At 38.9% G+C, this 27585-nt stretch overlaps 1 protein-coding gene across 3 annotated transcripts in view; it reads right to left on the minus strand.

Annotated features, from left to right (window-relative positions):
• Positions 1-27585, minus strand: part of SYNE2 (spectrin repeat containing nuclear envelope protein 2) — a 320326-nt gene that overhangs the window by 61136 nt on the left and 231605 nt on the right. For all 3 annotated transcript variants that reach the window (XM_061156908.1, XM_061156910.1, XM_061156909.1), the window contains exons 71-87: positions 26977-27108; positions 25430-25582; positions 25094-25303; positions 23785-23886; positions 22848-22967; positions 22269-22469; positions 20756-20929; positions 18600-18731; positions 14883-15079; positions 13371-13503; positions 11936-12118; positions 11373-11519; positions 9237-9413; positions 7395-7550; positions 5704-5856; positions 2963-3133; positions 2362-2492 (exon numbers count right to left, since the gene is read on the minus strand). In XM_061156908.1, the coding sequence (XP_061012891.1) occupies positions 2362-2492; positions 2963-3133; positions 5704-5856; positions 7395-7550; positions 9237-9413; positions 11373-11519; positions 11936-12118; positions 13371-13503; positions 14883-15079; positions 18600-18731; positions 20756-20929; positions 22269-22469; positions 22848-22967; positions 23785-23886; positions 25094-25303; positions 25430-25582; positions 26977-27108 (2672 nt within the window). The remainder of the gene's footprint in view (positions 1-2361; positions 2493-2962; positions 3134-5703; positions 5857-7394; positions 7551-9236; positions 9414-11372; positions 11520-11935; positions 12119-13370; positions 13504-14882; positions 15080-18599; positions 18732-20755; positions 20930-22268; positions 22470-22847; positions 22968-23784; positions 23887-25093; positions 25304-25429; positions 25583-26976; positions 27109-27585) is intronic.

Raw genomic sequence — 27585 nt, forward strand, 5'->3', positions numbered from 1 at the left:
GTGGGGTACTCAGGCCCCAGATTTACATAGCTGGTCTCCATGAGGATCAGGCTAAAACATAAAATCACCTTTGGATTCCAGGTGAACATAACTAGAGCTGTTGATGAAGCCTAGTTAGATATCTCACTTTTGGAGTAGATACCACCAAATTATGCTGCTGCTGCTAAGTCACTGCAGTCGTGTCCAACTCTGTGCAACCCCATGGACGGCAGCCCACCAGGCTCCTCTGTCCCTGGGATTCTCCAGGCGAGAACACTGGAGTGGATTGCCATTTCCTTCTCCAGTGCATGCATGCGTGCTAAGTCACTTCAGTCATGTCTGACTCTGTGTGACCCTATGGTCAGCAGCCCACTAGGCTCCTCTGTCCACGGGATTCTCTAGGCAAGAATGCTGGAGTGGGTTGCCATTTCCTTCTCCGGATTATAAACAATGGCAAATAATAAAAGTATTTTCGTATTCATGAAAATTAGCTAATTTTGTGGGGCTGGCACATTCATTAGTTGTATGAATTTCTTTGGATCTGAGTTGTACTGTCAAACTGCTACAAAAACTAAAAATCATAATAAGAAAAACATTTTCTGTAATACTTTTTTCATTTTATTAAAATTGAAAAGTTAAAAAAAAAGGTAGAAATTAAAAATTTGTTTTTAATCCATAATATGGACTGTGACATTTTGCCTTCCTTTCTCACTTAACTTAAAAAAATTTTGTCATGTTATTAATAAAAAATAAGCCTAATTTAAAATGGATGTACATAATGGTCTATAAATGGTTTTTTAATTGCCAGTTTCCAATTTAGTATGAATATTGAAGTAATTTTCAATTTTTGCTTCCAAATATAACACTCAGATACAACTTTATTCAAAGGTTTTTTTTCTGTATTTATTTTTTTTGTTGTTGTTTGTTTTATTTATTTATTTATTATTATTATTTTTTTTTTCCAGTGGGTTTTGTCATACATTGATATGAATCAGCCATGGATTTACATGTATTCCCAATCCCGATCCAAAGATATTGGTTTTATCACTAGATTTTTTAAAGAGAATTACTGGATCAAAGAATATAAATATGTAAATATTTTTAAGGTTATAGGTGTATGTTCAAACTGCTTTCTGAAAACATTATAATATTTACATTCTCACCTGAAGCAAGTGAGAATGATTGTTTCACAATATCAGTGACCCCGCTAAATGGGTGAAAAAGGTAAAAAATGGCATAACTGCTTTACTTTTATGTATGCCACAGATTTTCTCAAAACCATCTGTTTTAAAAATAAGATTTCATCCAATACAACATATGTTCATAACCCTCCACAAAACATGTATGTTTAAGTCTATGCACACCTATATTGAGATTATCTACCTAATCTACCCACCTATCTATACAGAGGAAGTAAAAAAAAAAAAAAAAAAAAAAACCTGATATCTCAGTAACCTAGAGGTAACTACTATTGGCATTTTAGTGGCATTTTCTTCAGTCTTTTTCAATACTGATATATTCCTATATTAACAACTGAATGAGTCTGTGCAATGGTGACAACCCAGCCCCTTTAACAGCAACCTGCAGCACCACCAAATGTTTTGAGGGTGGTCTCAATTCTGTATGTGAAATCAGATATGTGTCTGTGTTCCTCTTTACCCTCCCTTCTCCCCTTCCTTCCACTAAAGACTAGATCACGAGCTCAGGACACCACTGCAGAGTGCATAAATGTGGTGTCACTTATTCAACACTTGTTCCAAGTTGGTTCACAGGAGAGGCTGACTGTGCATGGAGAAGGGATGGAGAAGATCACTGAGGGTGGCTTAACCTCATCATCACTGTCTAATGCAAATCAGCTTTGAGCCAATCTTCATACCCCATACAGCAAAAGCCTCAGAATTAAGCAGGGCCACCCTCCTTAAAAGGAGCTTTCAATCATAAGCCGGTCATCAAAGAATTCCTCTGAATCTCACAAATATTTCCTGTGAGGTACTCTAACATCCCCTTTCTTCCACCTTATAATGTTTCCAGTAAGACAGGTTGCCCTTCTGGCCACCCCTCAGTCCGTTTCTGCCTGCTTTTTTAGTGCCTGTGAGGATCACATCAGGCATTTAGCCTCTATCCACTGAAAGTGGCTATACTAGGGCTGTACTTAGTTCTAGATTGATTATATCAAACACTTGTACAAGGCAAGTACAATGGCCTTCACAACACCAAATCTTACATGAACTAGATCCTTCCAAGCTGGAGAGACCAGAATAGTAGGAAACCAGTTATCTCAGATGATTAAGAAGGCTTAATAAGATGAAAAAATCTTATTTATCTTTTTTAAGAAGATAAAAAAAATCTGCTCTATCATTCAAGTTGCATCTTGAAGCGTACCTTGTGTGAGTATTTTGGCACTTCTCTTGAATTATTTCAGCAACTGAGGGGCAGTACTCTTTGAGTTTTCCAATCACCTCCTGGAGTTTCTTCCAACTCCCTTCACTGCTCTCAGCTTCATCTTGAAGAGTCTAAGAGGACAGAGCACGTATGTCAGCTTCAGAACGAACTGGCCTCATCCAGAGACACTTGCCACTATATTACAATAATATTAACACTCAAACCTTAATAGGACAGCCGTAAATTATTAGAAATGCGAAGAAGAAAACCAAGGAAGCATTCTTTCATTTGAGGCTAGAACTTAAGATTGTATACTTAAAAAAAAAAGACAACCAATACCCCAAGCCAAAACCTTTAAATTGTGAAATCATATGAGCATGAAAGATGAAGCAAAATTCACAATATGTATTTACAAAGTTTCACTCATTGGGTTCATGTAATTCATTTTGAAATTTCAAGTTATACTTTTGATGCTCCTGTTTAAAACATTGTTTCATGTTTCTCTGTGGAAAACATAACAGCAATTGTGTCCACATCTATGCTTTCTTCCACTGGAAATTTTCTGCCAATAATGCACTGTGCCAAGACAAGGTTAAATTACCTGAAGATTCTGCACCTGGCACCTTAAAGCCTCTAATGATAAAACCACAGGCTTGCTGTGTTCCATGCAGTACCAGAATCGGATTGTCATCATATTCACTTCCTCATAGAGTTTATCATAAATTTTCCACTCCTGTAAAACAGACTGCGTGGAGGTCTTGAGCTCGTTGACCTATACAAAAAAGTAGAAACATATTTAGGAAATCATCAACAAGAGGCTTGCTCATCTCTTTTTTTCTCTTCTAGGGACTCTACCACCGTATCCAAGTTAGGTATTTTAATTTCAGAGTGGAGCTTTAATGATTCACTGAAGGTGGGCAAATGAATAAGAAATATCAAAGAAGGTTAAGTTTTAGAATAGGTGAATGGAAAAGAGCCCTGAGACCAGAAGGATCAGAATGGAGAGAGTTCAGCCTACAGAGGGGCAGACCAGGGGAAAAACACTGAGTGAGGAGTCAGAATCTGAGATTTCACATTTCAGTGACACCCTATTAACTTTCTGACCTTGGGCAAGGTATTTAATCCTTAAGTCTGCTTTTTCATCCAGATAAAAGAAAACATAAAGAAAGAAGTAGTGTTTCTGAAAATGCTCTGAAAACTATAAAGCATTATAAATGTAAAGGGTTACCTGGGTTAATTGGCACTTAAATCTGGTTACTCATGCAGAGCAGGCATAAATTGAAGGGGAACATGCTTGGCCAAAATGATGAGCAAGTGCAAAGTGAGAGGAAATGCAATGGTGGCTGTATTTTATCCTTCAACGTGTTTTGATAATTATGAAAAGTTGAAATTTGAAGCATTTAAATGATTCCTGATACAACTGAGAATATGTAAGTGCAAAAATTTTTATGTATTATGTAGAGAAAAACACCTATATCGCAACAATAAAAAGACAACCAACTAAAAAATAGACAAGGGATTAAATAGACATCTCTCTAAAGAATATATACAAATAACCAACAAGCATACGAAAAGACACACAACATCCACAGTCATTAGAGAAATCAAAACCACAAGATACCACTTCACAGCCACTAGAATGGCTATCCTCAAAGTTCGATAAAAATGAATGTTGGAGAGATCAGGGAAAAACTGGAACCCTCATACACTGCAATGGAAACATAAAGGTGTGCAGCCTCTATAGGAACATTTGCCATTCCCTCAGAAAGTTAAATGCTGCATAGAGTTACCATATGACCCACTGATTCTACTCTTAGGTATATACCCAAGAGAACTGAAAGCATATATTTGTGGAAAAAACCTACACACAGTCTCAGCAGTGTAGGAGGTTTCAATGTCTTCATCTCCCTGTCAACACTTGTTGCTCCATCCTTTTATTACAGGTATCCTTGTGTAGGCTGAAGCATTTTGAGGGTAAGAAACATTTATTTTCTTGTTTATCACTGTACCCTTGGCAGTGAGCATCAGTTCAGTTCAGTCGCTCAGTCGTGTCCAACTCTTTGCGACCCCATGAATCGCAGCACACCAGGCCTCCGTGTCCATCACCAACTCCCGGAGTTTACTCAAACTCACATCCATCGAGTCAGTGATGCCATCCAGCCATCTCATCCTCTGTCTTCCCCTTCTCCTCCTGCCCCCAGTCCCTCCCAGCATCAGGGTCTTTTCCAATGAGTCAACTCTGCGCATCAGGTGGCCAAAGTATTGGAGTTTCAGCTTCAACATCAGTCCTTCCAATGAACACCCAGGACTGATCTCCTTGAGGATGGACGGGTTGGATCTCCTTGCAGTCCAAGGGACTCTCAAGAGTCTTCTCCAACACCACAGTTCAAAAGCATCAATTCTTCGGCGCTCAGCTTTCTTTATAGTCCAACTCTTACATAGTGCCTCACAAAAGATCCGTTAACAAATGACTCACAGAAGATAAGTCAAGCTCATCCCTAGTTTCCTGCCTGAGTTCTCAGGGAGGAATGAGACTGAAGGTTACCTATGGATTTCATTTATAGAGGTTGCTCCCAATTCTCTCTTGAAACAAATGGTTGAAAGTAGATTTTAGTAAATGACAAATAATCCACAATGAGGACTCTCTGGGAAACAAGGACACACTTTTAATAGGGTACTGTTTACAGTTTCTCCCTCCAATTGTGGGGAGATGTCAAAGTTGAAGAGTCTGAGGATGACTGTCCTTTTTCTCTTGGTGATCTTCTCCTGGAAGGGGTAAATGCAGACTTTGACATGCCTTTGATACAATCAGCAGATGTCATCCACACTCCTCTATGCGCTCTCTTCACCACATGCCATCTCTCCCCACCTCTGGAGCTTTTCCTATGCTGACCATGCTTCCAGCTTAACAGAGGCTACATGGGACAGAACCACTCCCTGCCACCGCCCCGGGGCATCTCACTGGGAGTGGGCAATCTGAGCTGCTTCTTCATGGCGGTTCCTGTATATCTGACCAGCAGACAATGTCAGCTGCTCTGTAGGGTTTGGGGGGTAGGCTAGAGACACTTTTGAGTATGTGAGTGTATTAGACAAAACAAAGATAACCAAGTGAACTTCAAGCTTGCCAAGGATGTGGGAATTTGGTGATTTTGCCTCTAATTATCCAGTGAAGGGGGAAAAAAAGCCCATGAGATTTGAAATATGTTTCTCTACTTTACTTCAGTATTTTTCTCAGCAATTTTTCAGGTTTTGGTATAGAGCAAGTATTTACCAATAAACAACAAATAAGATAAAAGAAGAATATCTGAAAAGAAATGGTACACTTTGAATAAATTCTAGTACCTGGTTCATAACATTGTTTCTCTTTTGAAATAGCTCATTAATTTTGGATGCTGTGTCTTCCAACAGTGGCACTGTCCCACTCTCCAAAGTCGGGTAATTTTGTCTCAACTCATCCAATGCTTTGGATTTAATTGCAAGTTGATTTTCTATATCCTGGAAAGGCCAGAGGAAAATGGTTTTCATATGTGCAATATTATAAAATAATTAATAAGGGTAAGAGATAGGAGTCTGCACTTTTCAAGTAAAAATGCCATTAGAATATATAATAAAATAACATTAAAAAAAACCAAAACAAACAAAAATAACATTACACAAGACATTTTAATCATATGCCACTGTTCAATTTTTACAATGAAATTTTACAATATGAATTTACACAATTACAGGATGATTTTTACAAATATTTCAGTTATTATGTGGCTCTAGACTTTAGAAGAGTCTAGGTAGAAAGCCCTTATCATCATGGAATAGTAGAAAGAGTTTAGGAGATATAGTCTCCACTCCATATCTGCCCTGTACTGGCTGTTGGACCAAGCATAAAGTCATCAAACCCCCAACCTGCGTTTTCTTATTTGGAAAATGGTGATGACATCCCAGGCATGGATAACTTAGAACTCCAGTGAACCCAGGGTGGCCTGTTGGGGGTGCTGTAGGACTGAGTTTCCAGTCAGGAGTTATATGTGAGGAAATGGCAACCCATTCCAGAATTCTTGACTGGAAAATCTCATGGACAGAGGAGCCTGGCAGGCTACAGTCCATGGGGTCGCCAAGAGTCCGACACGATACGGTGACTGAACAACAACAAATAACAAAGTGGAAATGGCTAGCAGGTGGTCAGAAACAGGATACGACCATCTGAAAATGAATGACACCATATGATGGTGTTGTCACCCATATTCTATTGAGTATCATTTTGTAACCTTCTAAGTAGAATTGGGGTCTGAGCTGACTTTCCACCCAACAGTGAGGAGCGTCACATCTTCATGTAGGTGGTGCAGAAGCCGAGGAACCTGGGGACAGCTCCCAGGAAGAGGGACACAATCAGGGCAGTGGGGAGGAGGGGTGAGGGACCTTAAAGACTGAGTGACCTGGAGAATGATGACTGAATGAAAAAAGGGCACAGCCAACATGCTCCAGTCCAAATGGGATTTAGACCGGGTCTCCAAGGGAAAAAGCACCCCTTTTAGAACACATCACACAGTAGGTAAAAGAAAACCATTTTCCTCTGAAGAAACAGAATGAAATAATGAAAATCATGGAGACCAGAATAATTTTGTAAACAGTAGATAAATTAATAAAAACACAAACATTGGAAAACATCTAAAACAAAATTCCCTTGCAACTTTTTTTTTTTTTTTTTTTAAATTTTGGCCACACCATGTGGCTTGTGGGATCTCAGTTTTCCTACCAGGGAGTCAACCCGGGCCACAGCAGAGAAAGCAGCAAATGCCAACCACTGGACTGCGAGGGAACTCCCAACATTTAAATCTCTTAAGAACCACAATAACCATGAAAATACCTTTTTCTGCTCATCAAAAAAAAAAAAAAAAAAACCACATGGACACTTCTCTATTTTATATAAGGAAGTAAGGACCTGCGGGTTGGAGGAGAACCCTGAGAAACTGCAGCAGCTTGAGTTGCTCCCTGGGGGAGGAGGGGTAGCTAACAGCCCGAGCTGTGCAACTTCTCACCTGACAATCCAGGAGCGTCTTCTGTACCGAGATCACACTTTCAGGTTTTTGTAAAGTTTTCAGTCTCTCCTCTTGGGCCTCCATCCAGTTGTTCAGAATCTGTATTTTGTTTTCATTCTCAGTGATACTTTCCAAAAGTTGTTCTAAATGTTGTATCTACCAGTTATGAATAAGAAAATAAAATTTTCTTATTTTCAACTGCATGCTTTAAAATGTGAACGTCATATTTTTAAAAGGATACTTCTGTTTCCTCTCATATTTCTAACATTTTGCATAAGATTTCCCAATAACTTTTGGAAGAAAGATTCATAAACCAGGAAATAAGAATTACAATCTCCTTTTTAAAAAAAATCTGACATTTGAAATGAAAACTAACCTGCTAAGAATACTGGCTGTTCTGGAGGGCCACAGTATCTTTGGGAAACAGACTCATGTTGCTAACACTCAATATTTTTTCACTGTATCATCTATTGATATATGTAAAGCTTAAGAAAATGTTCTTTTCCCCAGACTCTCCTTATTACACTCACTTAAAAACTGTCAGTATAAAGAATATCACAAATAATGCATCAACTTAATAAAGTAATATTTTTTCAGTCTGTGATTCTCATTTCTAATGCTCACAATGTTTATTAGGTTACAATCACAGTATCTATAAAGTTTAATACTCCTTTTCATGTGCCACAGGCACTTGCTGTGGCATGACTTGCATTCACTTAAAAGGCTGCCCAATATCTCATCAAATGGACACCATATGATTAACTATTAATATTTCTCTCAAGTTGGAAATTCAAGCAGTCTACATTTTTCACCAGAATAAGTAACATTGAACACTTTGTGCACATATCTGTTCCTTTTCTAAGGACTATCTACTTTAGATAAATGTATAAGAAGTGGATTGCTGTTTTAAGAAGTAAGATGATTATTATGGTTCTTGAAATTTTCTGAAGGCTTTCCAAAAGGGTATTGAAGCCATTATCTGCAATGCATGAATGTGAAAGCTTTGGGCTTTTATCTTTAACTTGTTCTAGTTTAGTAAGCATATAATGTTGTTAATGTTTAGTTCAACTGTCAAAGCTGTAACCTTTCCATGTTTATTTGCTAAGTATAATTTTCTCTTCTGTAAATTATCTGTTCATGTTCTTTGTTCATTCATGTACTTAATTGTATAAATCTATTTGTATGCATTTTGTACACAACATAGAAATCAACCAATTTCACTGTTATATATGAATATTAAATATTTTCCCAACAGTAGGTTTCCTTAGTCTTTTCAGTCATGAAATAAAAATCTAACAAGAAGTCATATACATTTTTCTTCCTTTTTATAGTCCTTCTAAAGCTGAAATAGCTTTGCTGCTTTTGAACATCTAGTTTCAAAGACAATGTCAAAACCTTTGACCATTTAGTAGCCTCATGCAATACTTGACATCTTCTTAAATAACATGTCTTCTCTTCACTTGCCTAATTCAATTTCCCACCAAGATATCACAAAGAAATATTAAAAACTATTTCCCACTCTTAAATGCACCAATGGAGAATGCTGGAGCTCTGGATTTAAAAGGGGCTAGAATTTAGATGATTATTAGGTTTGACTGTAAGTTAACCACACAAATGTCCATTTATTTTTTTTAGTTTATTTATTTACTTTTGGCCACTCTGTGCAGCATGCAAGATTTTAATTCCCTGACAAGGGATTGGATCTGCACTCCTTCCAGTGGAAGCACAGACTCGTAACCATCCGGACCACTAGGGAAGACTCAAAAATGTCTTTTTAAATTTTTCAGAAAGTGGAATTTTGTGAAGGCCAAATCATACACCAAACTGTGACCATGAGCTCACCTTGCCATTCAGGGCTCCGTGCACCCGCTGCCACTGGCGGTTCATCTCTCCCAGGTGCTCTGCAAACTCCGTCCTCTCATAGCGCTTACTCTCTACATCACAGGTGCTTAACTGAAGTAATGACTGGTTTACAAAGTCAACTATCCATTGTTTATAGTCCATTTCCATTCTAAACTCCTAAAACAAAGAAAGCAAAATTAAACCACCAACGCCTGAACTGAAGTGGGTTAGAGGAACTGGACCTCCCCTTTGTTGTGCTGTAGGGGGCCCCAGGCTGCCACCGGTTCATCAAGGGGCACCTGTCTACCCCTCCCCAACCCCATCAGGTGTCTGCTTTGAGTGGAGAGCCTTATTGAGAATTACACATTTCTGGAACAGAGAGACTCATGGCTTTCAGACAGGCTGAAAAATCAAAGATGGCACCATGAATGATAGTAGAATCATAGGAACCAAAATCAAGACCCACGATCTGACCAGGGGTTCCTGTAAGAGGCTCCCTGAGAGCTACATTGGAATTCAGAGTCATTCTGTGGTCTCATGGAAATGACCCGATGAGAAGCCTGAAGTTAAAACTCTCAGAAACCCAGGACACCTTTGAGGAACTCTGCCAGTTTAGGCAGCTTCTCTGTTCCCCTGGGGACTGTCTAGGGAGCCTCCGAGTTTGGATGACTTTAAGTTCTAGAGCAATCCTAAACCCTCCTAGGGCCAAGCCTGTTTCTTTCAAGCCTAATATTTGTTGGGTTTATCCTGGCAAGTTCGAGCACTTCCTTTGGAGACATCTAGGGGGAAAACCAAGTTATGTGCTAGGTTGCTAGGGCCTGTGAGAAAAATACACATAGTCCCTCTACAGACTCTACTACTCACTGAAGTTAGGATGGGATAAGAGTTAAAAAGAAAATCCTTACTAATATCTTGGTTTGTGGCTAAGCCATTCATTTTCTGCCTGTCCTAAATCATTTCAGTTGTGTCTGACTCTTTGAAACCCTTTGGACTGTAGCCTGCCAGGCTCCTCTGTCATTGAGATGCTTCAGGCAAGAACATTGGAGTGGGTTGCCATTTCCTCCTCCAGGGGATCTTCCTGACCCAGGGCTTTAACCCACATCTCCTATGTCTCCTGCATTGGCAGGTAGGTTCTTTACTGGACCAGAGGCTAGATCTATTAGCCTATGAGGTCTTGGAAAGCAATGACCAGAGCCTTCATTCATCTCTGTGTTCCTAGTGGCAAACACCTTGCTGGCACACAATAAGTATTTGCATGTGGCTTGTTAAATGTTAGTTAAATCTACTTGAAATTGAATATCATGGAGAAGTCCACATTCTTATCTATTTGTAGAAGGATATCAAGTTTTCCTTACGCATTCTCTTATCCAAGGAACATTTACTTAATACCTATTGGATGCCAGGTATTGTGCTAGGTGTGCTGTTTTGGGGAAATAAAGGAGAAGCCCCTGCTCTCAAGAAGCGAAGTCAAGGTGAGGAGGTGGGCAAGTAAGGAAACATTGGGTTGGCCAAAAAGTTCATTCCAGTTTTTCCATAAGATGTGATAGAAAAACTGGAACAAACTTTTTGGCCAACTCAATAATTATAACACTGGGTGATAGTAACTATTGATAGCACCGTGCAGACACCTAATCCTGGAAAGTAAACTGATCTGGCTGGGAGAGTCAGATTTCCAAACGAGGAGACACTTGAACTGACTCTGGAAGGATGACTAAGAAGATTCCTACGGCTAAAAGTGGGACACTAGAATTCCTAGGCCAAAGGTACAGCACATACAAAAACATGAGTGGGAGAGCCCCAGGAGCAGTGGAGGGACCGCAGAGGACTTGGTTCAGGTGGAGTTTAGGGTTTACATGGAAAAATGAAGAGATGAGGCTGGAGAGGAAAAGAGAGGCCAGAGCCCGTTGAAATCTCGGATTCTGTACTGTGGTGATGGGAGCTACTAAAAGAATCGGGGCAGGATAAGAGCAAGTATACTAACTTCTGTCTTTAGAATCATCCACCATCCCATTCCCCACCAATAGAATCAGGTTTTCTAAATTATATTCTACATGTCTCTTTGTTCAGTATTTCTTTTCTGACAGACTTGCCTTCTTTATTTCATGAAATGGCTTCTGGCTTTTTTTGGATAATTACCTTGTACTTCTGAAGAAGATTTTTAACTTGAGATGCAGAACTCAGTGAATGCTCGGAGTCTTCATCTTCAGTTTGATGTTCCACATTGTTCATCCAGTCAATCATTTCCATGATTGCTTTACGAGACGGCAATTTCTCCATCTGAAGCTGCAAAAACAAAATGATTTCCATTTAATTACCTGCAGTTAACAAAATGAATCAGGGCGTCACTGACGATGATATCTAGTTTGATAAAAGGTCACGCCACATAATTATGCAGGTTACTCACGAAAACAAACCCAGCATTCAGGCTCAGAATAAGTGACCCCAAAACAATGACAATGACCTTCACATAAACTAACACAGTGGTGCAGATAAACTGGGAAATAAAGTAATTAAGCCTGATTTCTCTCTTAAGAAAGATCCCACTGGAGGAGAGTCCAGTAATTAAGACCTATATTCAGTGGTGCCAGAGAAAAAAAAGGTGGTGTCAATGAAAATTATTGAGTCAGAGAAATGATTTTAAAAGAGTTGTGCCTTAACAAATGGATGCTAATTCAAATGCTGGGTCTTTGAATACTTACCTGGTGAAGTTTTTCTTGGATGTCTGGAAGCTGAGTTATGAGCACTGTCCATTTTTGTTCAAATTGTGCCAAAGAAGCTCTCAGTGTTGCCGTATCAGCTTCCTTCAGGTGAAGGAGTTGGTTCCCAGTACTTAGAACCGCAGTCTTCAAGGAGGACTTTTCATCAACTTCCTTTGAAAACTCCTAAAAGCAAACAGTTTTAAAATTTAGAAACATTTAAGGACTTCCCTGATGGTCCAGAATCTGCCTGACAATGCAGGGGACATGGGTTTGATCCCTGGTCTGGAAAGATTCCACATGCTGCAACTACTGAGCACATGCACCCTAGAGCTTATGCTCTGCAACAAGAGAAGCCACCATAATGGGAAGCCCGCACACCACAACTAGAGAGTAGACCCTGCTTGCCACAACTAGAGAAAGCCCACGCGCAGTGACGAAGACCCAGCACAGCCAAAATTAAATGAAAATAATAAAAAAGAGAAACTTTTAATATATAAATATGGCATGGAGTAATTAAGAATCAGAATAGCTGATTAGAGTTCAAAGCTAAATAACTGAATTCAAATAGTAAATATTTATATGTGTGTATGTATATATGTACTCACACATGTATGCACACACACATTTTTCCTAAATGTCAGGCACTGTTCCAGGCATTAGATATATGGCGGGGAACAAAAGAAATGAAATTCCTACCCCTTGAGGGGCTTGTAATCTAATGGATTATTGTTTTTAAAAATAGCCAAATCACTTCAACTTTAAAAAGAAACTATGGAACACAGCACAAAGTTCATACTAAGTGAATTAAATGCAACCAATTTTCTAAAATATTTGAAAATATTCCTGTGTACTTATAAGCTTTTTCCAAGTATATTTAAGAAATCTTTTCATTTTAACATCAAAATGAGTGATAGCTACAAAATATGAAAAGTGGAGAAACGACTAAGAGAAAAGACAAACAGGTCTCGGAAGTATAATTTATATTACAAAAGTTACTACTCTTTCTTTAAAAAAAAGAAGACCTTAAAAACAGAACAATAACATTTAAGTGGAAATATCAATTCTGTAAGGACAATTTAAAACCATGTATTTATTAACTAACATTTATGAATTGATTATCTCGTGAGGTTTTGGGGCAGAGCTGGTGGGAAAGATATTTTCTGCACTTATGAAACATGTTCCATGTCAGAGTAAGTTTTAAATTTATATATATTTTATAGGGCCAATAAAAAAATACCTTATCAGTATTATAAACATAAAATCAACAATATAAATAAATAGTTCTAAGTCTGAAGGATATAGCTGCTATTAGCCCAAGTCTTACTCCTTATCCACACATAAAGGTTATGGAGACGAAACACCTCAACTCTCATAATTTTCCCCTGCTATTTACAGCCGACCAATAATTATTCAAGCATATTCTATTACAACTTACAAAAAAATTGTTTATGTTGCTTCTGATTGTGTCCAGGTCCTGAGACACATTGAGGGACTGCTCTTTCCAATAGTTCAGAGTTTGCTGAGAAGATTCCAACCACTTGGTTAACTGATCTGAATCTCTGTTATAACTAACAGGAGCAAAGTGAGAGAGAAAGGAAATAAGAAACAATATGCAACACCCGCATATTTTCTTCTGTTTCACTGTATGATTTCTTGTGTTGACCAACCCTGGTATTCAGAAAAAAAATTATGATTTTTTTAAAGGATTATATACCCTGTTTCATTCCAGACCCCAAATCTGATGCTTCTGTCATTTTCTATGATTCCATAATGACCAATCAAGAACAAAGAGGCATTTTAAAGTCTAAAATATTCTTTAAATATTTTTTGATAGCTATACCAAAATAAACCCACAGGTAAGGAAAGAGATTATTTTTATTCATCAAATGTTCTCTATAGATTTGTGTACAATAAAAATATAACCAACATTTATTTATTATAAGCTGTATTACTATAAGCTGTTATTATTTATTATAAGCTATATAACAGCAAACTGTTGTTCACTGGATGCCAATATATCTGACAGAATGAAAATATCCAAGCAAAATGCTTCCCCTCTGGTAAACTTCTAAACTTCTTTAGGTTAAGACAGCCCTCTAAGAGGCAGGGAAGAGAATCAGGCTAAACATTCTGTGCTTTCTACCTTCCTCAAGGGGTTCAAGAGTGAAATAAGTCAGAGAAAGCCAAAGAGCATATGATAATCATTTACATGAAGATTCTAAAATGTGATAAAAATGAACTTATTCACAAAATAGAAACAGACTCAGAGACATAGGAAATGACTTGTGATTACCAAAGGGGAAAGAGGGGGAAGGATAAATTTGGAGTTTGAGATCAACATAAACATAATACTATTAATATATATAAAATAGATAAACAATAAGATCCTACTGTATAGCACAGGAAACTATATTCATTATCCTATAGTAAACCATAATGGAAAAGAATATGAAAAAGAACACATACATATATTACTGAATCACTTTGCTATACACCAGAAATTAACACAACATTGTAAATCAAGTATACTTCTTAAAAAAAAATTTTATAAAAGATTTGAGCTGTTAAAGCAAAAAGAAAAATTCTTTGAAGAACTTCAAAGACTTTTTCCAAACTATTCCATTAGCTAAAATTATTTTCAAGATTTAAAAAAATTTTGGAAGAGTGTAGGAAAGAGCAACATCATGACACAAAGGTAACATGTATATAATTTTATAACATAACTCCTAGTTTCCATAGAAAACTGATTACACATTATCCTGAGTCCTATGAACCAACATCAGAGACTCTAGATCCCATTTAGGCTGGAAGAGGGACCCAACTGCTTTAGATGATTAAAAATTGTACCACAGGGGGATGACATGTGAAATGTGGCTGACTGCAGAACCCTTCTGAGGTCTTATTCCACGGCAAAACCTGACACCAATCAATCCTTAAGAAAACATACCTGAGCAGATGCTTGAGAAGCGTTTGTAGTCTGTGTAGTTCATGATCAATTTTTTTGTTTAGGGACAACCACTGCTCTTCCAGTTTTGCAATCTGGCCCTCTAGTTCAGGACAGTTCACGGATACAACCAGCTGTTTACCTTCATTCAGAGTCTGGTAAAGCCGGGCATGCTTCTCATCCATGTTCCTTTTTATTTGCTAATAAAAATAAAGTCATAGATCGAATTACTTAAAATTAAATCAGCCAGTCAACTCAAATATCTCATGAAAAACCTACAGTTGAGGCTACTGAAGAAATAATAACACACAGTCAATATGGAAAACAGTTTGGAGGTTCCTCAGAAAACTCAAGATAGAATGATCCAGCAATTCCACTTCTGAGCATATCACCCCTGGACAAAATTATACTTCTGGGCAAATCCCTGGACAAAACTATACTTTTGGGCATATCCCTGGACAGAACTATAATGGGGGGAAGATATGTTTCTCCCATGTTCACAGTAGCATTGTTCACAACAGCCAAAACATGGAAACACCCTAAATGTCCATTGACAGACAAAAGGATAAAGAAGATGTGGTGCATATATACAATGGGATATTACTCAGCCATGAAAAAGAATGAAATAATGCCAATTGCAGTAACACGGCTGCAACTAGAGATAATCATACTAAGTGAAACAAGAAAGAGAAAGACAAATATCATGTATCACTTATATGCGGAATCTAAAATATAGCACAAACGAACCTATATACAAAACAGAAACAGACTCACAGACATAGAGAATAGACCTGTGGTTGACAAGAGGGACAGGGTGGAAAGAGAAAGATGGATTGGGAGTTTGGGACTGGCAGATGCAAACTATCATATTTAGAATGGATAGACAAGGTCCTAATGTATAGCACAGGGAACTATATTCAATATCCTGTGACACACCATAATGGAAATAATATATATATTAAAAAAGAATGTATATATGTATGTAACACTTTGCTATACAGCAGAGATTGGCACAACATTGTAAATCAACTATACTTCAATTAAAAAAAAAGAAACAATAATACTTTCCTAATCCTCAAGCCTCTCGCAGTCTGTCTGAGCATAATTAACGGATTATTATCTTTCATGATGAGAATGTCTAGTGCATTTCTCCTGCATGGACTTATACATACAATAGAAAATGAAAATTCACAGATTTAGAACTGATCATTTAATTCTTTCACCTAGAAACTAAAACGGTGACAGTCTTCAGGGCACAGTGAACTTGCACATAGTGTTTGTGTGACCTAAGGATTACTCTGTAAATCAAGAAATTTTACATAGAAATCAGGATTTCCTGTGACTCTGGGAAAACAGGAATATCTATTATAGCAAGCTCCTTTAGAAGAGGCTGTTCTCCTGGGTTCTCCTCCACTGCTGTCCCCACCAGCCCTCAAATATTCATCCACTCAGCTGCCCTTGTTTCTGTTCTCTTGTCTGGGCCCCTGGAAGCATTTTACCTAGCCAGGTAGGTAGGGGTTATTCTTTAGACCCAAATAGTAGGGGGAAAAGTTCACTTTGAGATTCTTCTGAATATAAGGACTCAGGAGGAGAAAAAAAGAGGACTTCAGAAGAATAAATTAAAACAGTACACTGCTAATTCAATTCCATGAAAAGAAAAATAAAATTCTTCAAAACTGCAAATACAATGATCCCCTGAGGAGAACTCTCTAAAGGCAATTATCTCCTGCAATTGGGTTCAGCTTAATGACATATCCTGACAGTTACTTAAATTTAATCTTAAAAAATAAATTATGGTCAAACAGAACATTTGCTATTTTCCAACTAACTTACGCCTTTAAAAAATTATTAAAAATTCTACCTCCAATCCCTTTCTAACACTCTAGTTGCAAATCCCTCTTCCTGCTTGAGTCTGCAGGCTAGAATAAACTGTTCAATGTTAGTTTAAAAAAATAAATGGTTCTAATTTTCTAAGCCTTCAGTGCAAGACATTTCATCTTTAGAGCAGCTCTGAGAAGTTTTAATTTCCTCATTTTGTCCCCGAGAGTCAGGCTGCATTAGTCACTTGGCCCATGAGGTGACAGCCAGCATTGAACACGGCTTGTTCAACTCCAGAGGTCACACAGCTGACTGACCCTACATTCCCAGCCCACAGATGTCCCCCAGTCAAGACATATACAAACTTCCCCATGACACAGGAGACAGATAACAACCTTAGGACCGCTGTCAGTGAGATGGGCTTCACTAGATATTCTGTCTTCTTTTAGTCTGGCAGATGTATTTAAAAGTCTTAGAACAATTCTATCATTTTAAAAAACATTTCAAGCTTAACAGAAACACAGGTTATAGTTTAAGGCAAGGGTCCCTAACCTCCTGGATGTAAAGGCTGAGGATCTGAGGTGGAGCTGAGGTAATAATAATAGAAATAAAGTGCACAGTAAATATAATGCACTTGAATCATCTTGAAACCATCTCCTCACCCAGTCTGTGGAAAAACTGTCTTCCATGAAACTGGTCTCTGGTGCCAAAAATGTTGGGGACCACTGGTTTAAGGTATACAGCTACTCTTGGAGAAATAATCAGGCTTCTATCAGGTTGGCTAATGTGAACTGTTTCTTAATCCCACGAGGTTTAAGAGCTTTATTTTCCATTGCATTCTCTCAGCTGTTCAGATGGTACCTTCTGCACCCCTAGGCTAACAAAGAATTAAAGAGCAGCTTCTTATCCCAGAAGACTCAGATTTATGTTGGAGTTTGGCTCAATATGTGAAGACGGCGAAGAGATCAATTGAAACTTTTAAGACACCTAGAGAGCATAACTACAGCATTCCAGCCTCTGGGAAATGCTCCTTGTAAGAGCTTAAGTGCCTCCAAGGAATGCTGGCACACTGCCAAGTAATTCACGTTTTCATTTTTCATCCAGTCTGGTCGGGCAACAAACCTGCTTTTGAAGTTTTAAAGTGGATATTTGATAGCACACACACACACACAACTAACCACACAACCAGATTCTGACCACATACATTCTAAATTAAAAACTAAGCATTTCAAGTTTCTGTCGAAAATATTTAGAACCTGTTCTTATCTTGTAGGTCACATTCTCAGTGGCACTCGAAAATCATGCTAAGGTTGTATCTTTTCTATGGCATTGAAATCTGAGACACAGAGACTTACATCATAACAATACCAAACGTTACACAAGAAAAAATTGTGTCTGAAAGACACAAGTCTGAAGTCTCTTTATAATGCTGGGGGCAGGTAACAGATTGTTGTTTTCCTCATAGGCTCTGTCCAATCAGGGCTTCACTTGTCATAAGACTAAAAATATGTTCAGAGGCCCATAGTTGGCAAAGTTCTTCTCATACTTTAGCTCATGTCCACACCTGCTGACATCCACCTCCAGAGACAGGTAGAACAAGCTTGATTACCTCCATTCTACAGACAAAGACATTGAACCTTAGGGACAGAAAGCTGACAGAGTGCTCCATGACAGTCAGGACTCAACCAAGGTCCCGACCCCACGTCAGGCACACGGTTACGCAGAGAAGCCCACAAGCAAATCTGCAGTTCTCCCAAAGACGTCTCACTGTGAGTTGTTTGAGCAACATTTCATTTCAACTCAAATCATTCACCTTCAAAATCAAGTACTTTAGTCAAAACACAATAAAAACACAAAGTGCTTCAGACCATGACTTTGATGGTTTAAGTGGAAGCAAAATACCTGGTAATATGAAATCCTTTCCACTAATCTTTCCTCCGTCTCTTCTACCAAACTCACAGAGGGCAGTGTAGACATAAGAATTTCCAGGTCCTTTTCAAGAGATGCATAGTTTTCATCAAATTCTTCCCATTTCTAGAGAATCAAGAACACATGATCACCAGGGGGCTTAGTTCCAGAAAGGGATGAAATTAATCTCCCAAACAAAAATGAACTCTGAGACCATACACAATTAAAGCACAGATTCCAGGGGTTTCTGAGATATAACCCACCCTAATAAGAGCTCATTGGAAGGACTGATGCTGAAGCTGAAACTCCAGTACTTTGGCCACCTCATGTGAAGAGTTAACTCATTGGAAAAGACCCTGATGCTGGGACGGATTGGGGGCAGGAGGAGAAGGGGACGACAGAGGATGAGATGGTTGGATGGCATCACCGACTTTATGGACATGGGTTTGAGTAAACTCTGGGAGTTGGTGATGGGTAGGGAGGCCTGGCGTGCTGTGATTCATGGGGTCGCAAAGAGTCGGACGCAACTGAGCGACTGAACTGGACTGAACTGAATAAGAGCTCAGCGTCTGGTGGGAACCAATTCCACTTTCACTGCTGTGTGGAAAAGGTTTTAGAAAATCCAGGTGGTACTAGGGCTTTATGTGTGTTTCATCAAATTGAGTAGGGAATAATAGGATTAAGTTAAAAATGATACTCTCAGCATACGCCTCTGTGGAGATCTCAGAGGACTTTTATTACTTGGAAAGGAAGGTGCTAATTTTTTTTTTAAATTTATTTATTTATTTATTTTTTCAGTGGGTTTTGTCATACATTGACATGAATCAGCAATAGATTTACACGTATTCCCCATCCCGATCCCCCCTCCCACCTCCCTCTCCACCCGATTCCTCTGGGTCTTCCCAGTGCACCAGGCCCGAGAACTTGTCTCATGCATCCCACCTGGGCTGGTGACCTGTTTCACCATAGATAATATACATGCAAAGGAAGGTGCTAACTTTTAAAGTTTTTCAACAGAAGCTCATGTTAGGCTGTTCCCAACACTCCCTGCTCCAACTCCCAGCCCGCTGAACATGACCCAACCCATTACCCTCGCTTGCCGCTCAGAGGAGTGATTTGAGAGGCTGTGAGCTCACACTTCAGCAGGGGAGTACTACTGCCTTCGCCAGTCTGCCTGGTCCTAGCACTCTGTTTCCAGAGAAGCCCACCTCTGGGGCCTTAACCCTCAACAGAGCTGATTTATGGACACAAAATACACCTGCTGGAAAACGAACCACCTCATTAATTCTCATACCGAGTGAAACAGTGGGTCACCTGAAAGTCAGGGATACTCACTGGACTCATGGAGTCTTTTTTCTTTTCTTTAAACTTAACTTATAATTTATTTGGCTGTGCTGCATGGCATGTAGGATCTTAGTTTCCTGACTAAAGATCAAGCCTGCGCCCCCTACCTTGGAAGCCCAGAGTCTTAACCACTGGACCACGAGGCAAGTCACTCATGGAGTCTTTCTTTTATTAAACACCATGAACTATTACTATAAGTACCAACTTGACATACTACTAGAAAATTAATTTTATTAGTATAAAATAATACAATATCTTATTATAACATTAAAAAGTTGAGTCTTTATTTTATGTACTAATAACCACCATGTTTAAGACATGAAAATTTCTTAAAAAAACTGAGAAAGAGCTTTCTTAAAACTATTTCTATTTCTTAAAACTGAGAAAGAGCTTTATGTAAGCTGAACTTTTTTCTTTGAATCAGGACAAGACTGGCATAGATCTATATACTTCAGCAACAGAACATCTGGGCTTGTCCTCTTTGGGATGCACAGTTTCAGAACCACTGATGTTTCATGAAATGATCTCATTCAAGACCTCAAAGTGCTTCCCATTTTGTTTATTTGTACACAGTCCTTGAAGGCAGAAAGATGCTATGCAATCCCTAACTGATGTATAGGAAATCTCAGCTAATATTTCACTGGGGGAGCAGCAGTAGGAGCTGGAACAGGATTTCACGTTCCTCATTGCTGGTTCTCACTTAACTACTGCTTAATAATAACCAGATACTTGTTTTTGAACCTAGAGGTGGTGGTTGAAAATCCAGAATTCCCAGCTTAATTACAAAATTTATGAAAGCCACATACCTGTAGTAAACTCTGTAGCTTTATTCCATATTGGTGTGACTTTTCTTCTAGCAATTTAACTTCTTTGACTTGTTCTGCCCCAAATGTTTCTTTCTTTTGCATTAAAGAAGGAAGCATTTTGTTGGAATATGTTTGGATCAAGAGCATGTCAGCAACAAGCTTCTGGAAAAAAAGCTGTGAAATGAGATGTTGTCAATTATTTATTTTTACACTGTGAAAAGCCTTAAAATTCAAGTTTTTTCAACATGTTATACTGTCATATTTACTTTCGAACCCAAAATTCCAGGACAGCCATGTAGAGTCAAATTCATGAGAAAACAAACCAAAAGTTGCCTATGTATCCACGGTCATCAAATACTAATGGAATTTTAACAAATCACAATGAAAATTATTCTTGATAATATTTTCCCCAAAACTATCAATATTAAAGGGCAAATATTATTAATTAGACAATTAAAATTTCCAGTGAGATTTTCCTATATCAGAAATTCCAAGTTTTAAGAAACTTTTTTTTTATTTTTATTTTTTACCAAAAAGTAGATGCTGATTTGGTTTCAAGACAATAAATTGGACGGATAGACGTGTGAGCCCAAGAAATTCACATCACATATTCAATAGCCAAGGGTTTCTAAACTTTGGTTCTAACTTCTACTCAATACAATGGTTAAATAAAGGAAATTTCCTGATGGGGGTCTATTGGGATTCTGGTTGGTCAAAGCTCCTAGAATAGCACTTTAAAACCTTTAAAGAGAAAGGCTTTCCTTTACATGGTTCACTATTTATAGTCAGCTGCCCCCTCTAGTTATTTTGGGGGCCTCTTATTAGGTGAATCCCTTTTCTTATTCCCTGAAAGGGATACATAAAAGGGTCTACCATAAGGTTTGAGACATTGTATATATTAGCTAATATATTTTCTCCTCTTCCCCTCCATTCCTTGTACAATATTTACCTATGAATTTTTCTTAAAGTCTACTTATCAAAAACCTGGACTTCAGCTTGTTAAAAGCAGGAACTGTATCTTACACATTTATTATCAGCACTTGAATTACTACATATCTCTTGTTGGTTATCATGAGGTTTTGTTTAATGAAATGAGTGGAAAGCAAAAGGATTTGCTGTGACATTACACTACATATACATTTGTAATTTATTTATTTCTTTTGATTTCAGTTCTCAGTAAGGCCTTTCCTAACCTCCTGAATTCATCTCCCTCTATTAAATGCTCTTAAAGTAGGTAACCCAATTTCAATTTTAAATTTGTCTGAATCGCTCCTTGACAAAAAATGTCTTCTCAATCAACTAAAAGCTCCATAAATGTTAGGAATTGTGTCTATTTTCACTCACAATTATACTCTTAGAGTTTAGCAGAGTTCCTGGTACAGGGTGTAATAGATGTTTGTTTAAAGAATAAAGGAATGATGTATATTTCACCAAGGAAGGACACGTATGCTCTCTGTTCACACTCAGAATAACTTACAGTCTATGAAAAGGTGATCTGATTCATGTGTCTTACCTTGTGATTTTGTATTTGAGCCTGTAGGGCAACTTTACTTTTGGTTTGTTGTAAATGGTCATGAGCAAGCTTTTCCTTTCCGATATTCACCAGTTCCACCATGCCTTGCAACAAAGCATCTTGCTGGCTCTCAGTGATGAAAGGGCTGCTGAGTTCTGTGTACCTGGCTCTCAGGATTCCCCATGTACTGTCAAGGACATCCTGAAACGAACAGGTGTGCACAAACATTTCCACCCAACCATGAAAATAACCCAAATAAAGAACATATATCTAAATTTCCATGGAGAGCTTCCCAGGTGGCTCAGTGGTAAAGAATCCACCTGCCAATGCAGGAGATGCAGGAGATGTGGGCCCTGTGTCAGGATGATCCCCTGGAGAAGGGAATGGCAACCCACTCATATTCTTGCCTGGGAAATCCTTTGGACAGAGGAGACTGGCAGGCCACAGTCAATGGGGGCACAAGGAGTTGGACAAGACTAAGTGAGCACACAGTGCACAAATTTACTTGGTAGAAGAAAAATGCCTAACTCTTTACAATCATAGTGACTTATGGATTGAATATTTTCTGCCCAGACACACCTCTAATTTGTAAACCTCCTGGAGTAGAACATAAGGTAAATGAAGCCTCTCTCCTTCATCTCTTAGTTTTGCCACTCGGCTCTCAGAGTTCTGCAGCTCCACTGTGTATACATCCACTTTCTAAAGAGAGAGACAATGCAAGAAAATAAAACCCTTTAATAAGTCAGGAGTACACATTGTCACTTAAAAAGAATTAAACAATATAGAAAAGAAGTAAGGGAAAAATGAAAGTGCAACTTCTCCTCCATCCTCTCCAGTTCTCCCCAAAGATCCCCAGCTGACGGTCTATTTCTAATGTATTCAAAGCACGTACTGAGAAGAGGTATACACGCATATCCTGAAATGCACAGGATTGCACATGTCGTTGGATTCTACAGTTTGCATGCCTTCCTTATCAGCTCCTCAGCACCTAGTCACAGTACAAACTAATCTAGAGCCTTTTAAGCAGACACAGTAAGCCTGCTCACTGCTTTAGCAACAGTTCTAAATGGACTTTCAGGCTATTTAAGAGCCTTTTAATTCAAGCAGTGCTGCCAGGTCCCTCCTTGAATATTCATACACATGTTAATCTTTATGCTCTTGTCTTATTTCTTTAGGATAAGTACAAACCCATAATGTAGAGCCGTGGCCTGAACACACTAGGTCAATTGACACTTGCTGTATAAGTGAATGTAGCTGCGGGATGAAGAGCATTTAGATTTACAGTTTTGATATGCAGCCAAATGATCTCTAGATGCTGGAGCAGTCAGCACCCCCACCCAAGAGGGTGAGAGTCTCATTTCTCAGCAACCTTCCCAACACTGCACAGACTTGTATTTTAGGGGGGGATTCACAAGCACAGGAGACTTATGGTGCTTGTGCAGACTTATGGAGTCTTTTATGCAGGAGAGTCTCTGGTGCAAGGTTAAGTCAGTTTGAATCATTTTCACTTGATTACCTGAAGCTGTTCATCAACAGTCTGGCCACTAATTTCATTCAAAGATTGTTGTAGAGATGTCTTATTCTTAACAAGTTGATCATATAATCGCTTTATTTCATTCTGTATAGAAAGATAAATGTTGGAAACAGTGAGAATCTCATTTAGAGCTTTGGAACCTTTTAAAAAATTTAGCTGTCCTTTAATTTCTGAGCTATCAGAAATTTCAAACGTATGTCAAAATAGGGGAACCCCTGCGTTACCATCATCCGTCAGCCTTAACAATTACTGATGACTGTGGCTGGTAGTCTCTCTTCTGCCCCCTCCCCCGAGCTTTCTTGGCTGCACCTGACTTCCCTTCCCTCAGATTATTTTGAAGCAAGTCTAAGATATCATATTATTTTATTAGTATATATTTCAGCATGTATCTCTAAATGACAAAGATTCCTCCCTTTAAAAATATCACAAATCAATAATTCCTTAGCATTATTAACTACCCAGGCAAGGTTCACATTTCCCTAATTGCCTATATTTTCTCCTTTTGGTTTGCTTGAATTGGGATCTAAATGAAGGCCAACAGGTGCAGTGGGTTCATGTGTCTTAAATTCCTCATAATCTGCTGGCTCCCTGCCCATCTCTCTTTTTTTGTTTCTGGGATTTTTTGTGTGTGGGCGGGGGGAAGGGAGGCAGTAATAGCAAAAAAAAATGGGCTACCTATTCTGTATAGCTTGCCACTGTCTGTATATGGCTGACTGCACTCCTTTAGCACCACTTACCATTTTCTTCCCTTGTGTCTAGATGACTTGGATTCTAGAGACTTGATCAGATTCAGGTTTGATTTTACAGGGAAGACTTCTTCCTAAGTGGTGGTGTGTTTCATTTCCTTCTCATTAGACAATTTCTAGCAGCTTCCTAACTAGTCCACCTGCCTCAAGTCTCTGCTCCAGTTCTCATTAGACACCTGCCAGCTGGATCTACCAGAAACGTACACAAACTGTAATACCTTTGTTCAAAAACTTTAATAGCTCCTCCTTACCTAGGAATCCTCCCAGGCGACACTCTTAGTGGTTGAATGTCATACAGGAAAGAAGCATTACTTTAGCACGACCTAACAAATTCATACATGAGATTTTGGAAAGGACCTCGCTTTCAAATGGTCTCCAGCCATGAGCAGCTGAACTAACCGAAAGACCTTCAATGGAAAGAGCCTCACTGTTTTCCTTAGCAATCCCCACTCGTGAATGCCTCTGGGTAGAGGAATGAACGAAGATCGGAGGTCTGTGCTATCACCTAACACTGTGCCAAAGCAGCCCGGTGCCCAGAATTGTACCTGATAACTGCGGGTATAGTCGAGGCCAGCTTTCAGAGCCTTGCTTCTAGAGGCAGCTGTAGCCTGGGTGTGCTCCAGGTAGACTTGGAGGTTCTCAAAACAGTCAAGAAACTGGCTGGCGTTCTTGCCAGGCCAAGTCATGGCTTTTGAAAGATCATTCTTCTTGTCACTCATAGCTAAGTAAAGTTTTTTCAACTCAAGAGCCAGTGTCTGCAAAGTGGAGAGGAAGAAAGACACTGTGAACAAGTTCTGACCTTAAGAGAGGTTTCAGTTCTGGCTAACCAGCGGGCTGACTGTAGTAACAGCCAACACACGTGCTCGATGGATGCTCCTTACCTCGTAGTGCACCTGCTGAGAACCAACATCCCCTCTGAAGAGCCCAGGCGTCTGCAGCATCTCCTCCACACTGCCCAGGCACTGAATGAGGGTCTGAAACAGTTCAAATAATTTCTTATCCAGATTCATGTACGTTTCTTCTGACATGTTTTCCTGAATCAAGAGAAGAAAAGGAAAAACAGAAATCACTAAGATTCCTTGCCTTCCTAAGCCTATATTTTCCCTGGTTTCCATTATAGTTTACCATTCATGTTATATCTTTTCTTTCCTAATAATTAGTCATTTCAAATACTTTGTGAACTAGGTAGCAGAATAAATAAATAAAATTAAGATGTTAACTCTGAGAGAAACAAGTTTAAGAAACTCAGTATTAGGTATTGATTTGACTACTGAATAGAATTAAAAGGTAAATCAAAAGATGGACTTCTTTAGTGGGGCCGTCCAGCTGGAAGTGTGAAAGTGAAAGTGTTAGTCACTCAATCGTGTCCAACTCTTTGTGACCCATGGACTGTAGCCCACCAGGCTCCTCTGTTCATGGAATTCTCCAGGCAAGAACACTGGAGCAGGTTGCCATTTCCTTCTCCAGGGGATCTTCCTGACCCAGGAATCGAACCCGGGTCTCCCACATTGCAGGCAGATTCTTTACTGTCAGAGCCACCTACCCTCTTCCCACTGTTCTCTGTCTCCCATATTTTAATATAGGAGAAAGTGGGTTAATGACACCAAGGATGGCCTGAAGAAGGAAGTCAAGAAACTTGAAGGGGTTCATTAGAAAGAGGAACAGTATCTTAAAGATAGGGATGGTACCGCATGGTGATTATAATTAAATTAGGAGCCTGCCAAACCTATTAATCACCCAATGTGGACTGTTTCCTACTGTCTTCTTTGATGGATACCTAAGCTATCCAGCACACCATCTCAGTGTTAAGCCAACTTAAGGTTGGAAAGCCTGCTGCTACTCCCTCCCTCCGTCTCTCCTCAGCCTTGCAATCCCAGAGCCCCACTGCAGAACGGTATTAATAGATTATGATCCTTGTTCCTGCCAATCCCAGACTCAGGTTTGGAAGCCTGTGTATTCTATGTAGCCACTACCAAATTTACCAGAGTCAGTAACAGAGATAAATTCCATTTGCAATTCTAGGACTTCTTCAATTGTACATCCTATTATTTGTTCAGTAAGGAAAATTATGGGATTCCCAACTGGCTCAGCGGTAAAGAATTTGCCCGCCAATGCTGGAGATGCAGGAGACATAGGTTCGATCTCTAGGTTGGGAGGATTCCCTGGAAAAGGAAATGGCAACCCACTCCAATATTCTTGTCTGAGAAATCCCATGAACAGGGGAGCCTGATGGGCTACAGTCCATGAGGTTGCAAAAGAGTTAGACACAGTCTAGTGACTATGCACACTCCCTGGAGGTTTAAGGGTAAGCTGGCTCTGAGGGTAAGTTGAAGAATCCACTAAAGAAAATTATGACTAATTTACAGTATCACATTTCCCTTTATTTTTGTTACTGCAATGAGGAAAATATATAATAGGCAGCTGCTACCTGTGCCTGAAGATTATTTGCTTCTTGACGCAGGTCTTCAAGCTGGGTGGTGTAAGTTTTCAGTTCTTCGGTTGCTGGGTATCTAAAGTTATACATGCTCACACTGGGTAGAACACTCATATTTGTGGTAACCTGTATTTGAAAAACAGAAATAACTATTATGAAGAGTTAGAGATCTTGTTAATGTAAAACATCAAAAATGCCTTAACATGCTATCTTCTGAGTTTATCTTCTTGGTAAGTATTTTTGTCTATCTTGTCATTTAAAAGAAAAAAATGATTTAATTAAAATTTAAATATTTTGGACAGCTTTGAAAAGTCATGACAGGCTTTACTAGACACTTGAGGGTCCATTTAGATTAAAAAAATAAAAAACAAGGGAAAAAAAAATATAATTGAAAAATAGAGTAAAACCACTAATCTTTCCATCTGTAGCCACGCTACTGGACTTCCACGGTTAGCTCTTTCTTTCCCTGTTTACTGGCATACCCCTGGCACACAGCCAACTCTTAAATAGGATACAGTAACCTCCGGGGGCAGATCTGCGTCTTGATTTGTTATTGAAAAGCCAAATTAGTACTGAAAATGAGCTGTGATTTCAGAAGGGGGA

This window comes from Dama dama, chromosome 12 (assembly GCF_033118175.1).
Source record: "Dama dama isolate Ldn47 chromosome 12, ASM3311817v1, whole genome shotgun sequence".
In the NCBI taxonomy this organism is placed as follows: domain Eukaryota; kingdom Metazoa; phylum Chordata; class Mammalia; order Artiodactyla; family Cervidae; genus Dama; species Dama dama.